Source organism: Pleurodeles waltl, chromosome 11 (genome assembly GCF_031143425.1).
Source record: "Pleurodeles waltl isolate 20211129_DDA chromosome 11, aPleWal1.hap1.20221129, whole genome shotgun sequence".
Taxonomy (NCBI): domain Eukaryota; kingdom Metazoa; phylum Chordata; class Amphibia; order Caudata; family Salamandridae; genus Pleurodeles; species Pleurodeles waltl.
In genome coordinates, this window is record NC_090450.1 from 272,099,455 (window position 1) to 272,113,329 (window position 13,875).

At 46.4% G+C, this 13,875-nt stretch overlaps 1 protein-coding gene across 5 annotated transcripts in view; it reads right to left on the reverse strand.

Moving 5' to 3' along the window:
- The window catches only part of STAG1 (STAG1 cohesin complex component), a 995,019-nt gene that overhangs the window by 750,744 nt on the left and 230,400 nt on the right, over positions 1-13,875 (reverse strand). For all 5 annotated transcript variants that reach the window (XM_069213542.1, XM_069213540.1, XM_069213544.1 and 2 more), the window contains one exon: positions 7,743-7,869. In XM_069213542.1, the coding sequence (XP_069069643.1) occupies positions 7,743-7,869 (127 nt within the window). The remainder of the gene's footprint in view (positions 1-7,742; positions 7,870-13,875) is intronic.

A 13,875-nucleotide genomic window follows, 5' to 3' on the forward strand; every position in this document is an offset into this window, starting at 1 on the left:
ATAGTGCAGTACTGGAATGCTTTATATAAGCACTGTTACATTACACAAGAACACATTCATTTTGGTTTTAGGCATGGGGAGAGTAAGTGATCTGCCCAGAATTACAAGATCACAAGCTGACACCAAAACGTGAAACTTGTTCTCCAGTTGCAAAGTCTGCAGCTCTGGCCATAACGGGACAACCTCTCTCCTTAGTGTAACAAATAATCAAATGATCAACTGGAGAAAAACAAACATAAAATAGCAAATAATTTAAAAGTGTTTGAGAACTCAGACATGTCCTCTTTTTAGATTTTTAGAGCACGAACCATAATTTATATAAGGATAGGACCCTCTCAATTGTATAATTTCTAAAAGAAATGCCTTAGGTATTACAGTTTTGATTACATCACGATCTTAGGCATGCCAAACTTTTGTAATTAATCAGGAATATTAGAAATCTAGTTGTTCATTAGATCACTGTGGGGAGGTAGGGGTCAGGGTCACAGACTCAGATAATTGAAGGTAGGGAGGAGTGTCCAGTCAACACGTTGACCACAACTGGGCAGGCGTGGGGGAGGGGCAGGTGGGAGCAGGAGGGGGGGTTGTGGCAGTGGTAGCACAACAACCATGGTGGGCAGGGGAAAGGGTGTAGGAGCAACAAACCAACTTTGCAGGACAGGCAGGAGAAGCTGTGGCAATATAACAGACCACTGAGGGGGGAAGAACGAAGTGGCAGTACAAACATACATGCCAACAGACCTGATTCAGGTAGGAGACTCCAGATGTGTTTAAGCCGAAAAGGCCTTTATTTTATCCGACTCCTGCCTAAAATCTAAAATATCCTCTTTTTCAATGTAAGTCAATAGGGAAAATCAATTCCCCAGTTTTTTTTCCCAAAATCTCCCTTTTAGCAAGTTCAAAATATTGGCAAGAATGGTACATTGGATCACAGAGAGCAGGCGGAACGTGGTTGGGACATGGGATCAGATAACATAGGGCAGGAGGGAGATGGGAAAGGGCACCAAACTGACCTTACAGGGCAAGTGTCAGGAGGTGCAGCAGCACAGCACACCACACAGGGCAAGCGCGGCAGCAATGCAGCACAACTGACTACTAAAAGCAATAGGGAGGGAACAAGGCCATGTACACGGACAACAGAGCAGAGGAGAAAGAGGCAAGGTCAGCAAGCTGGCCATAGGGTACAGACAGGAGAAACAGTTGCAGCAAAATGGGCCATGCAGGGCGGTCGGGGAGGGAGGGTGCTGGTGCATAGACTGACAACAGAGGATAGGGAGGAGGTGGATGGAGCAGCAAGCTAACTGTCCAGGGCAGGCAGTAAGGGCAGCAGCAGCAGAAAGGCCACATAGGGCTTTAATGAGGGAACAGGGGCATGGACAATGGATGGCAAGGAGGAGAGGGGGCAGGAGCATAAAGCTTGGGTGGGGGCAGCACAATGTCAGGGCCTGCATACAGGGCCCCACCCATGCCCCTCTGTGCATTGCGATGGGCATCTTACTTAATGTTGAAAAAAACCTTAGAAATTCCTTTAAAAAAAAAAAAACACAAAGGTTACAGGGACCTTATAGATAGGTTCAGATTTTACACTCCCAAAACCACAGAAATTCAGCTGTTATAGTTATGTCAAGTAACTATAACTTGTCCCTTAAGGTAACGATAACTTCCGCCCTTGCCATGTACCGCTAAATATTACATCACTCATGACATCTTCTGTGACATCACTGATTAATATCACTAACATTTCCAGTAAAATTATTGATGAGAAAACTGTTCTAGGGCACGAGTTATAGTTACTTGAAATAACTAACTAGAACAGGTGAATTTCTAAGGTTTTGTGTGTGTAAAATCTGAACCTAACTATAACTTTCCTGTAAACTTTGTTTTTTATAGTGAATATAAACATACACACACACCTTCAGTGAAAAAATATTCATATATTCACTAAAAACACAAATGTTTAGGGTGACATAGGAAGGTGTTGAAAAAAAGGTTAGAAACTAACATTTATAAACGAAATAAAACCTTATAAAATTGACTAGTTACAGTATACTGAGCCAACTATACCTCTGGCAAAAGACTGTCCCTTTCTAGCTCAGCATGGATGGCACTGTGCTAAAACTTTCCTAGAAAAAGCAAACCTCTGTGGTGAGCAAATTTAGAGGGTCACTGGTGTGTTGTAGGGTGGTGTACATGGAAATTAGTCCACTTAAATGCCAGGGCTGGTAGACCAGTCTGCTTTCATTTCGTTTGTACATGTGGCCTAGGAACTGTTTTAGCTGTCTTGTCAACCTTGTTTTCCAGAAAAATTCCGAACAAAAAAAACATACATACAAGCATGCATAGATACAGGGGCTTTCTATCTGCAATCTTCACCTGTTAGTCTGTTCAAATATCATTCGCATTTTGATTCCACCCAACACAGAATAAAGCACGGGGCAAGGGCTAAGTGAAAACATTTTACTCTTGCACATCCACCTAAAAAGAGGTTCACTTCAGTACAAGGGCTATTTAGTCAATTTCTGCTTTCATAACTTTAAATTCTTCATTTTTGTGGCTATCATTTTTCACTTTGTCACAAACCTAGTCACACCATCATTGGGTGCCCATATTTTTATTTTTTCTTACTTTCACAATGAACAAGTTGCTTACTTTCAGTAACAATCTTTTAGAAATACTTGACGAATCCTCACCTTGTGAATATTCCCCCAGGCGTCAGACTGGATGAGGAAACTGAAAAAGCAGTGCATCAGCGCACCGGCAGATGGCATTGTGTGGTTCAACTCCTTCGTTCCGATTCATCAGTGATAAGTGGAGCTGTCTATAAGTGTCACTCATGCACACAGATATCAATTGCTTTATAGGATGTCCAAGCCCTCAGAACCCAGATCCCATGAGCAGACTGATATGGTGTGGGATCTTTTTAGATTAAATAGAACTGTACACAGAAGCGGGAGCAATAGGGTCAGTGATGAATATGCCATTACATTATCTACAAGAAAGGTTGTTACTAAAGACAAGTAATTTGTTCTTCTGATGGATACTTCTAAATACACATTCTTCACCTTGTGCATAAATTCAGTCAGTACCTCCCTGAACTGGTTCAGACCAAAAAATCATGCAGTGTGCAAAATCCCCTCTCGACAGACTTAACTGCCAAGGCATTAGTACTTTGTGAACATGTGTACTACCAACCACAATGTTGCCTAACAAATGCCCAGCACAGGCATTCTGTGTGCCAACACTGTGGTAACATCACTATCCGTTGTGGTCTGCAAGTCTTCTGGAGGTAGTTTCTGCGCCAGTGCATCGCAGACCTTTATACAGAGAACAATTGGTACATTTTAGCACTGCCTTACCCTTCTTTTCCCTGGAAAGCCCTACAAAGAGCAGATAGTTCACTTGATGTACATTGGTAGGGCCGATATAGAGCCTATAAAGCCCTCAGTGTCCCCACTATGGAGTGTTTCCTTTTTGGTAGGATGAGTTGAAGTAAAGAATGAAAGAAGGGTGACAGACTACCCAACATAAAAAGTGACCACTTACAGGAGAATGGAAGCTCAGGTTCTCATTACTTACTTATCTGGAAAGATAGTAGAATAACTTGGGTTCACTCACATGTCTAGCTGATGTTATAGGGATGAGAAAGGTAGTCTTCTACATCTGAAGTCCTAAAGAACTGGGTAGTGGCTCAAAAGGAGTAAACCAAAAAATTGATAACTACGCTCAACTCCGAATGAGGCATCACAAACAGATTTGGGACAAACAAATGTTGCAAAATCTAAATAAAAAAATAAAAAACCTCATAACCTGTGATTTAAATAACAGGATAAAACAGCAAAGGCAAAAAAGCCGAAAGTGCAGATAGGCAGCCCTTTACATTTCCCAAAACAAGTACTTGCTGGGCTAGTGAGATGACAAGCAAAACTGACAACTTTGCTTGTGATGGATCAATCTGCTTGGTGCAGCACCAATCCATAAACTTCTCCCAAAGACTGGCATTCACAGATTTTGTGGACAGACATCTTGTTGCCAAGGTTACATCAATGACCTCTGAGGGAGGCCGAAGGATGTCAACTCTTGGTGCTGAATGAAATACAAATTGTGCAGGCCACGGTGCACAATTATGTCCTGCTGCCATGATAGATCTTCCTGAAGCAGCAGTTGGATTTGAGCAAAGATGCTCATGACCAGGTGTTCCAGGTCCCTCACTCTCCAGGCAAAATATGGTGCCTCTAGGGTGACTTGGGTCTGTCATTCCTGATCTTCAGAACTTAGGGCAGGAGGGGCAGCGGCAGGAAAGCACACAGGAGTCCCGAGCTCCTCTCTAGATGGAAGGTGTCTAAGAGAACTGCTATGGAAACTCCAATGTCCTGACATTACGCAATATCAGCAGTGGCAAAGAGATCAGGTAAGAGTTCTCCCACTTGCTGAAGACGTGTCATCACTAGGGGTAACTGCCATTCAGGATTCTCTACGTGCCTGCGGCTGAGTTCTCCCACCCTGGTGTTTAAATATCCCGCCTGGTGATTTACCAATAAAGATATTCCTTGGTGGTCTAGCATCTTCCAGTAAAGCAGACTCTCCTGATACATGGCCCAAGACCCCAACCCACCCAGTTTGCTGCAGTAGCACATGGCAGTGATGTTGTCCATGAGCACCTACATATGCCTTCCCTTGATGGCTGGCAGGAAGGTTTTTAGACTACGCAAATTGCCCTCAAGTCCAACAGATTAATGTGGAGATGAGTCTCCGCCGAGTAAGAGGCCTCTGATCTCTACCTCTCCCAGATGGTCTTCCCAACCCATTAGTGGTACATCCGTGACCACTGTCGGCTTTGGTGCTGGTAAAGAAAGAAGGGCCGGTCACTGACCCAATCGAGGTCCAGTAGCTAGCACTGCCGATCTGTTGCAGTATCCTTCTAAAATGTCAATACAATCTGCCAAATCCCCCTAATGCTCTGCCCACTGGAATCTGAGGTAATACTATATGGCCCATATGTGCCATCTGGGGTGTGTTGCCAGCAGGACACAGGAGGCTAACAGCACCTACAGCCTCAGATTCATGTGCGTGGAGATCGAGGACAGAGGATGAAACATCAGGATTACAGCCTGAATGTCCAGAAGTCTCTGTGCCGAGGAGATAGGCCCAAAATTACACCGTATCCAGGATGGCACAGATGAACAGCCAAATCTGCGAAGTAGTCAGGTGTGACTTTGGCACTTTGATCGTGAACCCAAACAATGTTGGGCAGATTGGATCTAAACTAGCGTGAGCATTTTCAACTCATCCTTTCATAGGAAGGTGTTAAGAGGCCAAACATCTAAAGTAGGACAAAGGCCCCAGTCCTCCTTTGCAAGAGTAACAACCCAGTTCCTACTTCCAAAGTCAGAACCCTATCTACGGCCTATTTGGCCAAACAAGCATGCACTTCCTGCTATGTCCAATCCTGAGCAAATGGCAAATTTTGCGACATTGGGACAGTCTGATAGCTTGGGGGAGGGACACACAAAGGACATCCAAACCAGCCACAAACACTGGTGTGTCAGTATCCTAAAGGGTATAAAAAAAAAAAAAAAGCAACTCAGAAGATAGCCGACATTCAAAGACCTCAATGCCAGGCTTGTTGATCAGAAAATAAATCTGCAAAATGTGTCTATTCTTTTGAAGTCATGATCAGGTGGAATTGTAGGAAACGCATCGGAACTGATTTTGCTGGTAGGCGCCAGTACCGTTGGTCACTCTGGTGTGGAGTGCAAAAGGTAGAGTCACCCAGATCGGAACAATGGAGATGAGCGACCTGCCGAAATGGGCAGACTGTGACATGGTGTCGACCAAGTTTCCAAATGCATATAAGTAAGGGCCTCATTAAATGGTAACAGTGACTCTGTGGGAGCCTGACCAGGTCGAAGTATTTCCATTGATGCATTTGTCTTAACTTCCCTTGTGGGGGGCTGCAAATTTAGGACTTCTGCTGTCATTCATGTAACTGCCAAAGAGGTGCTCGCTTCCATGGCAATTCAGGGGGTGGGTGGAGGCACAAGGCCAGAATCCAGAGAGTATCCAACCCACTGGCATCTTGAAGTTCTACATATCATTATACCTTACCTTATTGAGAAACAGTTGTCTCGTTCATCACAGTTATCACTGTCAGAGTCCAGGCAAAAAAGATTGTGCAAAGTTTGGGCTTTACCATGTGGTAAAGGCAAGGTAGCAGAATATGAAGGACTGCCTAGAGGTTACATGCTGGGTGCTACCTCGGTCGAGGTCATGGTTGACTCTGCTCAGAAGGATGTACATATCCGCCTGCAGCATCTATGTGAAAAGAAGAAGGGCAGAGTCCAGGGCCAAAACTGGAGCTTGTGCACAACTCAATGTGGGCTAATGGGGTACAGACAGCACTAAATGTGGATACCCAATGGCAGAATTTCGACTGGAGGCACCTCTGGGACCTTGGGTCTGAATGCACACGGAGGAACCATACAAGTTCCAAATATGCATAGCATGTCCCTTCTGAATTCCACTACTTCAATCATAGTTGCCAACTGACTTGAAAATTTAAGGTGTCTGGATCAAGGTTGGAATCAGCACTTACGGAGATCAGGAGCAACACTGGGAGCGCATGTTTCCTACCTTGCATCCTCTCTGGAGTCCGAGAGTGGTGGGAAGGGGCTGATTCACACTTGCACTCCTTATGTTTTTTTCTTGGACTTACTTGAAGACTTCCACCACAATTCTGACCTGCTATGGGAACAGAACCATCCTTTCGACTTTAAACTGTCATCATGTGGAGTCCTGTTTGGTGACAAATTTTAGCCTCACAGTCCCAGGCAGTATTAAGGTTCATTTCAGAGCAGTTTGTAGGCCCTGGAGCCAGACTCAGATCGATGAAACTATAAACCAACTTTTTGGGAGTCCATCACAGACATCTGTTTACAACAGTCCTTGCAAGGTTTAAAAGCTTTCATTTTAGGAGATGAGATTTTTACTTGCACACTGGATAATTAAAAAAAAAGTGTAATGGTGAAAAGACCAAGGAGACGATATGGATCTGTGAAGAGAAGACACGATGCTTGGGCACATGAGTGTCACTGCTCATTCCCCCTGGAGTATAACGACCTCAGTGCAGACTGGTATGTCGTCTGCTGCCACAAAGAAATACTGCTTTCAATGTTCCTAGATCCAGTCTGATTCCTGGGTAAATAATCACAAGGTTTTGAATCTGGAGTTATGGTATCCATCAGAAGTTAAATGTTTATTACATAGGTTTGCAAAAAAAAAAACAAAAAAAAACACCATCGACGGCTTGCCAAGGACAGTCTTTACTAGTGCTCTTTTTTATTTGTTTTTGTGAGGTGTCATTTTTATTGACTTATTTCTCAAAAATACATGTCACCTTAACACAGGAGCATTTTTGTTTTTTTATTAATTTTACTGTCCATTGAATGGGCTTGGGAAACCAGATTTTTTTTTTTTTAAATAACCAGCTTGCCAAAACTAGACGCATCTGGTTGGCTAACGTTTTAATTATTTTGTAATACCATAGACGTCCAAAGGTACACATCCAAAACAACAAGACCTAAATCGTAGCAGAGCCTGTTTATAAGGCCATTTACTTCTCAGAGTAAATAAAGTCATGTTGCTTTACAGCTTTGGGACCAGTATGTACACGCATTCTGATCACTTAGCTGTGACAACGAATACATGCAAAATTAAGGAATACGTTTTAAATAACATATACTTACTGGCGGTCTGCCAGGACGACCTCTCTTCCTTTTTACTTTAATTTCAGGCTCTTCAAGTTCATGAACAGCTTCAATCATTGAGGGGGCACCTTCAATAATTGATGTAGCAGTTTCATTTGTAGCATCCCTGTAAAGTGTAAGAAAAGTTTGAAAATTACGGAAAATATTGTACCACAGCCCACCAACCACACAGATTTGTCTTTAATGAGCTACAGTGAGGAAAAATCAAAACCAACTACTATTTAAAATAATTTATTCGAAAAAAATCTTTGGCCTGACTGAGCTAACCTTCTGGTTTAAAGACTAATAGTTGTTTTTTTTTTTTTTGCTACATTTTGGTAGACACGTTAACAGAGCAATACTTTTTCACCTTCCTCGGACATGGTGTTCTGAACAAAAGTAAATATTTGTAGCAACATTCTGGAGAAAATGATTGGGAAGCAGTTCTTAAAGGGCCAAGGAAAGGCACTACTGTTAACGGTTTCAACTGGTTGCTTTTATCAAAGGAAACCAAACGCCCTGTGGAGAGCAACATGTTCTGCATGCCACTTATTGCAGCATTAATGAGCACATTAAGACCATTCATCTGCTCAAGACACTAGTTGTCCTTCAAGTCCCGCTGCCCTTGCTTTTCCGGTTTGGATGAAGCGCTACTTGAATACAACTACAATCCACAAACTAGAACACTTTATATCTATCATGTCCTCCCAAAACCTTGAATTATACCTCCAAGAGTGTCTGTGCCACTGTCTCACCCTAAACAGATTGCCACCACCTTGCCCCAAACAGCCCTCCTAAACGAAAAAGTTACTTACCTTCGGTAACAAATTAACCTGTAGAGACATATTCTAGTTGTGATTCATTACCTTGGAATTTCCCCCAGGCGTCAGTCTGGATCTGGAGATTTTTCCTCAAGCAGTACCCCCTGCGTGGTGTCGTCGGTCAACTCCACGTCTGGCGCTGGCATCCTCGTTGCCAGATAGGACGTTGGGGTTCATATATAGACACCACCCCAGCGCACTGACATCAGTTTTTCACGATTTTCCACGCCTTTCCACACCAGAAACACAGCCATGAACAAAACTAACCCTAGTGCACCAGAGCTAGGGACCTGAAAGGGAGGTCCCCGTCCTTAGAAATCAGTTCACAGAGCAGGGAGGATGGGTGGGTCGGTAAGGAATCTGCAAATAGAATATGTCTAACAGATAATTTGTTACTGAAGGCAAGTAACTTGTTCTTCTGATAGAGAATTCTAGTTGCAGATTCCTTACCTTAGAATAGATATCTAAGCAATACCATTGCCGGAGGGCTTGCAAACCAAGATCATACTAGGAAGTCCTATAGGACCGAACAGGCAAAGTACCCTTCCCGTCGGACCAGACTGTCCAGGCAGTAGTGTTTGGTGAAAGTGTACAAGGACGCCAACGTTGCTATCTGGCAGACATCCAAGACTGGAACTCCACCTGCTAACGCAGTGGTTGCAGCTGTTGCTCTGGTAGACTGAGCATGCAAGCACTCCGGGGGTTGCTTTTTAGCCAATGCGTAGCACATTTTAATGCAGAGAACAACCCATCTAGAGATGGTTCTCTTATGCACTGCCCGACCTTTCTTCACACCCACTTAATCTACAAATATTTGATCATCCATTGAAACTCTTCGTTATGATCAAGATAGAATGCCAACACTCTTTTTCGGCCCAGGCGGTGAAGTCTCTCCTCTTCCTTAGAAGGATGTGGGGGTGGGTAAAATGTAGGCATCGTGATGGATTGGCCTACATGAAAGGGCGTGATCATTTTAGGTAGAAAGGAAGCCCTAGTACAAAGCATCACCTTGTCAGGATGGATAGAGATCAAAGGTGGCTTCAAAGAAAGAGCCCGGAGCTCGCTCATTCACTCACTCTGCATGCAGAGGTGATGACTACAAGGTGGTCTGTCTTCAGGGTAAGAAGCCCTAGTGGGCAGTGGCTCAAAAGAAGCACACATAAGAAAATCCCATTGGGGCATTATAAATGGAGAAGGAAAGAGATGGTTTAAGACCCTTAAAAAAAATCTTCCAACAATGGAAGATTTAAACAAGGAGGAGTGGTCAGGCAATTGGAGGAAAGTTGAGATGGCAGACAAATAACCCTTGAGGGTACCCAGAGCAGAGATCTGCTGGGCCAGAGAAAAAAAAAAAAAAAAACCTCAGAAAGAGGGGTAGAGAGTGGGTCAACAAACTTGTCTAACTCATGCCACAAATTTGTTCCAATGACAGGCGCACACCGTTTTGAAGGAGGGATGCCTGGCTGCCAAGATAACGTTACAAACTTAAGGCCAAAAGCTATCAACTGCACTGCTCATTCTAGGCAGGTTCAGGTGGAGGACCACCCCCCGCTGCTGTTGAGAGAAGATCCTCCCTAAGGGGCAGTCTGATCGGAGGATCAATGGCCATGTTCAAGAGCTCAGGATACCATACTCTTCATGCCCAGTCCGTAGCCACAAGAATGACTTGGGCCTGTTTGTTATTGATCTTATTTTGAATTGTGGTATTTTGGTGGTGGTGGTTGCAGGGGGGGGTGGGGGGGGAAGGCAGAGGGGGGGGGGAGGGGGAGGGATTGGGTGAGCGAATGTTGGGTAGGCAGAAAGGAGGCCTGAGTTCCACTAGAGATGAACAGCGTCACCAGGCGAGTGCTGCCTTGGAAACTCCAACGTGCAAAACAGCTGACATTGCACCTTCACTGTGGACGTGAATAGATCTAACCAAGGCTTGCTCTACTGCTGGGAAATCGCGCCACCTCCAGATGGACACCCCATTCGTGATCGACCAGGCATTGACGGCTGAGTTTGCCTGCTCTGGTGTTCAGAGAACCCGCCTGGTGTTCCAGCCATGTCCAGAGCCTCCTGACAAAGGGTCCACGACCCCAACCTGCTTGTTGCAGTACCACATGGCAGTGGTGTTTGTCCGTAAACACCTGCATTACTTTCCCTTGGAGAGAGGAAAGGAACGCTTTCAATGCTAGCCTGACCTCCCTGAGCTCCAAAAGATTTATATGGCGCTCGGACTCCGCAGGAGACCAGAACGCCTCAGATCTTTGCCTCTCCCATGTGGCTCCCCCCTCCCTGGAGTGGCGCATGGGTCACTATGATCAGATCTAGTTTGTGATGGGAGAGGGATCTGCCTCTGAACCAATCGCGGTTCGAAAGCCACCACTGCAGATCTTGTGCAGTCCCCTCTGAGATCTGGACCAAGTCGGAGAGACTCCCCTGAACTTTAGGTCCCACTGCAGAGCCTGCATATGCCATCTAACATGCATCACCAACAGGATGCAAGAGGCTATGAGGACTAGCAGCTTCAAAGTCATTCTCACCGAAATCCAGGATAGAGGCTGAAACATGGGTATCATAGCCTGGATACCATGGACACGTCGCTCAGAATGCAAGGCCCGAAACAGCACTGTGTCCAGGACAGCTCCGATGAAAGTGAGTGTCTGAAGAGGAGCCAGGTTTGACTTTGGCACGTTTATAGTGAATCCTAGCAAATGCAGGAGGGCCACAGTCTGGAAGTGGGAGTCTGCCTGGGGCAAGCCCACCTTTAAGCAGCCAGTCGTCGAGGTAGGGGGAAGACTGAAACCCTGACCTGCGCTGATGAGCTTTGACCACCACCATCACTTTGGTGAACATTAAAGGGGTGATGGTAAGGCCACAGTGGAGCACAGTAAATTGAAAATGCTTATGACCTATCAAGAACTGCAAGTAACATCTGTTGCAGGCAGGATGGGAATATGGAAATATGCATATTGCAAGTCCAACGCTACCATCCAGTCTCCTGAGTTCAGGGCAAAAAGGACCTGAGCCAGAGTGAGCATTCTGAACTTCTTTTTGAGGAAGAGGTCGAGAGACCAAAGGTCTGGGATAGGGCGAAGGCCCTTGTCCCTCTTGGGCACCAGAAAGTAGCACGACCTACTTCTGGAGCAGGGACCCTCTCTGTCTCCCCTGGCCAAGAGAGCCACAACCTTCCCACAGAGAAGGGCCAGGTGATCCTTCGACATCCGATCATAGGAAGGTGGCACAGATGAGGCATGAATGGAGGGGTAGTCTTGAAGGGGAGGGAGTAGCACCCTTCGGACTATTTGAAAAACCCACCTGTCTGACATAATGTTGTGCCAGCGGGGTAGGTGATGGAAAATCCTGCTGCTGCAGCTGGACAGGTTTGTCGGGGGAGGGGGGCACGTAACAATGGACTGGCTAGAGTGCTGGCTCCCTGATCCACGCAGGTGCTGGTTCCCACGTCCTTGTCCACGAAGAAGCTGGCAGCATGCGTGGCATGGTGGCTGGCAGGAAACAGACGTAGCTGGGTGCCATAGCAATGAGAGGGGCGAAAAGCAGACTGAGGTGCGTGTGTGGCAGCTGTGAGGTCAAGGAACCAGGCCGTTGCCCCGGACTCCTTAAAGTGCTCGAACGCAGAGTCTGCGTGGTCTCCGAAGAGACAGGTGCCATCAAAGGGCATGTCTATCAGTGTGGATTGGAAATCCCCTGAAAAGCCAGATATCCTTAACCAGGCGTGGTGCCTCAAAGCCACCTGCTGAAGCAACTGATCTGCTTGATCGTGAACTTAGCTGCATCTCTTCCATCAGCAACAGCTTGGGCGAGAGTGGCCCAGGCCTCCTCCGCGACCTATGGCAGCACTTGTGCAACCATGTCCCATAAAGTATGGGTGCAATGACCCAAAAGGCATGCAGTGTTCACGGACCGCAATGCCAGGATAGAGGAAGAAAACAGCTTCTTCCCAAGGTGATCCAGCCTCTTGGATTCTCGATCAGAGGGCGTGGAAGCGAACGTGCCATGGGATGTTCAAGCTTGAATAACTAACCTCTCAGAGGTAGGGTCTTGGGTCAGGAAACCTGGGTCATTAGGCACAGGCCCATGGCAGCAGGCTATTGTCCTGTTCATTGGAACCCGTGTGCTCGGTTTGGACCAGGTCCCCAGTAAGACGGTGAGGGCTTCATTAAAGGGCAAAAGGTGCTTTAACGTAGAAGCACAAGGATGAAACACCTCAGCCAGGAGGTTAGGCCTGATAGCCACTGAAGGCAGCTCAAGGCCCAAGATCTTGCCTACTCTCCGCACCTCCATGGAATAGGATGCCCCTTCCTCCATAGCCACGTTAGGGAAAGAAATCATACCAGTGTCTTGGGAGGTATCCAGATCGCTGGCCTCACCCAGCTGCTGAGCGTAGTCCATAGGGTCTTCAAGCTGGTATTCTAGAGGTCCAATGGCCCCCCCTCCATACTCTCACTGAACTCATGCCCATAAAAAAAATAAAAACTTAAGGATCTGCCCTAGGGAGCAGGGTCTCTGTTGAAGTCCGAATCGCCAGTCCGGCTCAGCATCAGTTGGCAATGAGGGATCGACAACACCCACAGGCCCAGGCGACATCAACTGCAGAACTGTCATCGAAGGTTGCAACGGTATGCGATGCTGGCTCAGATCGGGAAGCGGATCCCTGGGTGTCCTAGAGCCAAGGCTGAAGCCACCAGTGTGGAACCCGAAGGGGCCCCTGTTGACCCTGTGGGGCTGAAGGTGCTCCTACAGGGGCGGGCTGCACAAATATGTGGCCCCTGACCTCGCAAAATTCATTCAATTGGGCAGGGATGGCTCCGGCCAGGAAACTTGGGGAGGTGCATTGCTGACCCAGAAGTAGGGTCTGAGGACTGAGGCCTAAAGCAAGGACACTCCTTCTCCTGGGATGAAGTAGAAGAGCGCTTGTGCTTCTTCGACTTCTTGTGCTTACCAGAATGTCCTATTTTGAATGAGACAATGTCAAGTGGTGAGGGATCCGTGAGCGGTCTTGGGACCTTCTTAAAAAATGGCAGCAATTCAGAGCCGGGCAGCAAGAAGCTTTAGGGGCCACTGCTTCAAAGCCTTTGGGTGCATGGCCCGGCACTCAGAGGACGACTTATTGTCACTCTCCAAGTACCACAGACATGAGGTGCGCATCCTTCACGGACATCACCCGGGACAGAAGTCGCAGGGCTTGAAGTCGGTCTTCTATGACATCCTCGGCACACCAAGAAGTCCAAAAACTTCAACAAAAGGTCAAAAGGCCAGTCAAGAGACTCTAGGGATAGCTCTCTTCAGATCTGCACGTAGGCTGGTGC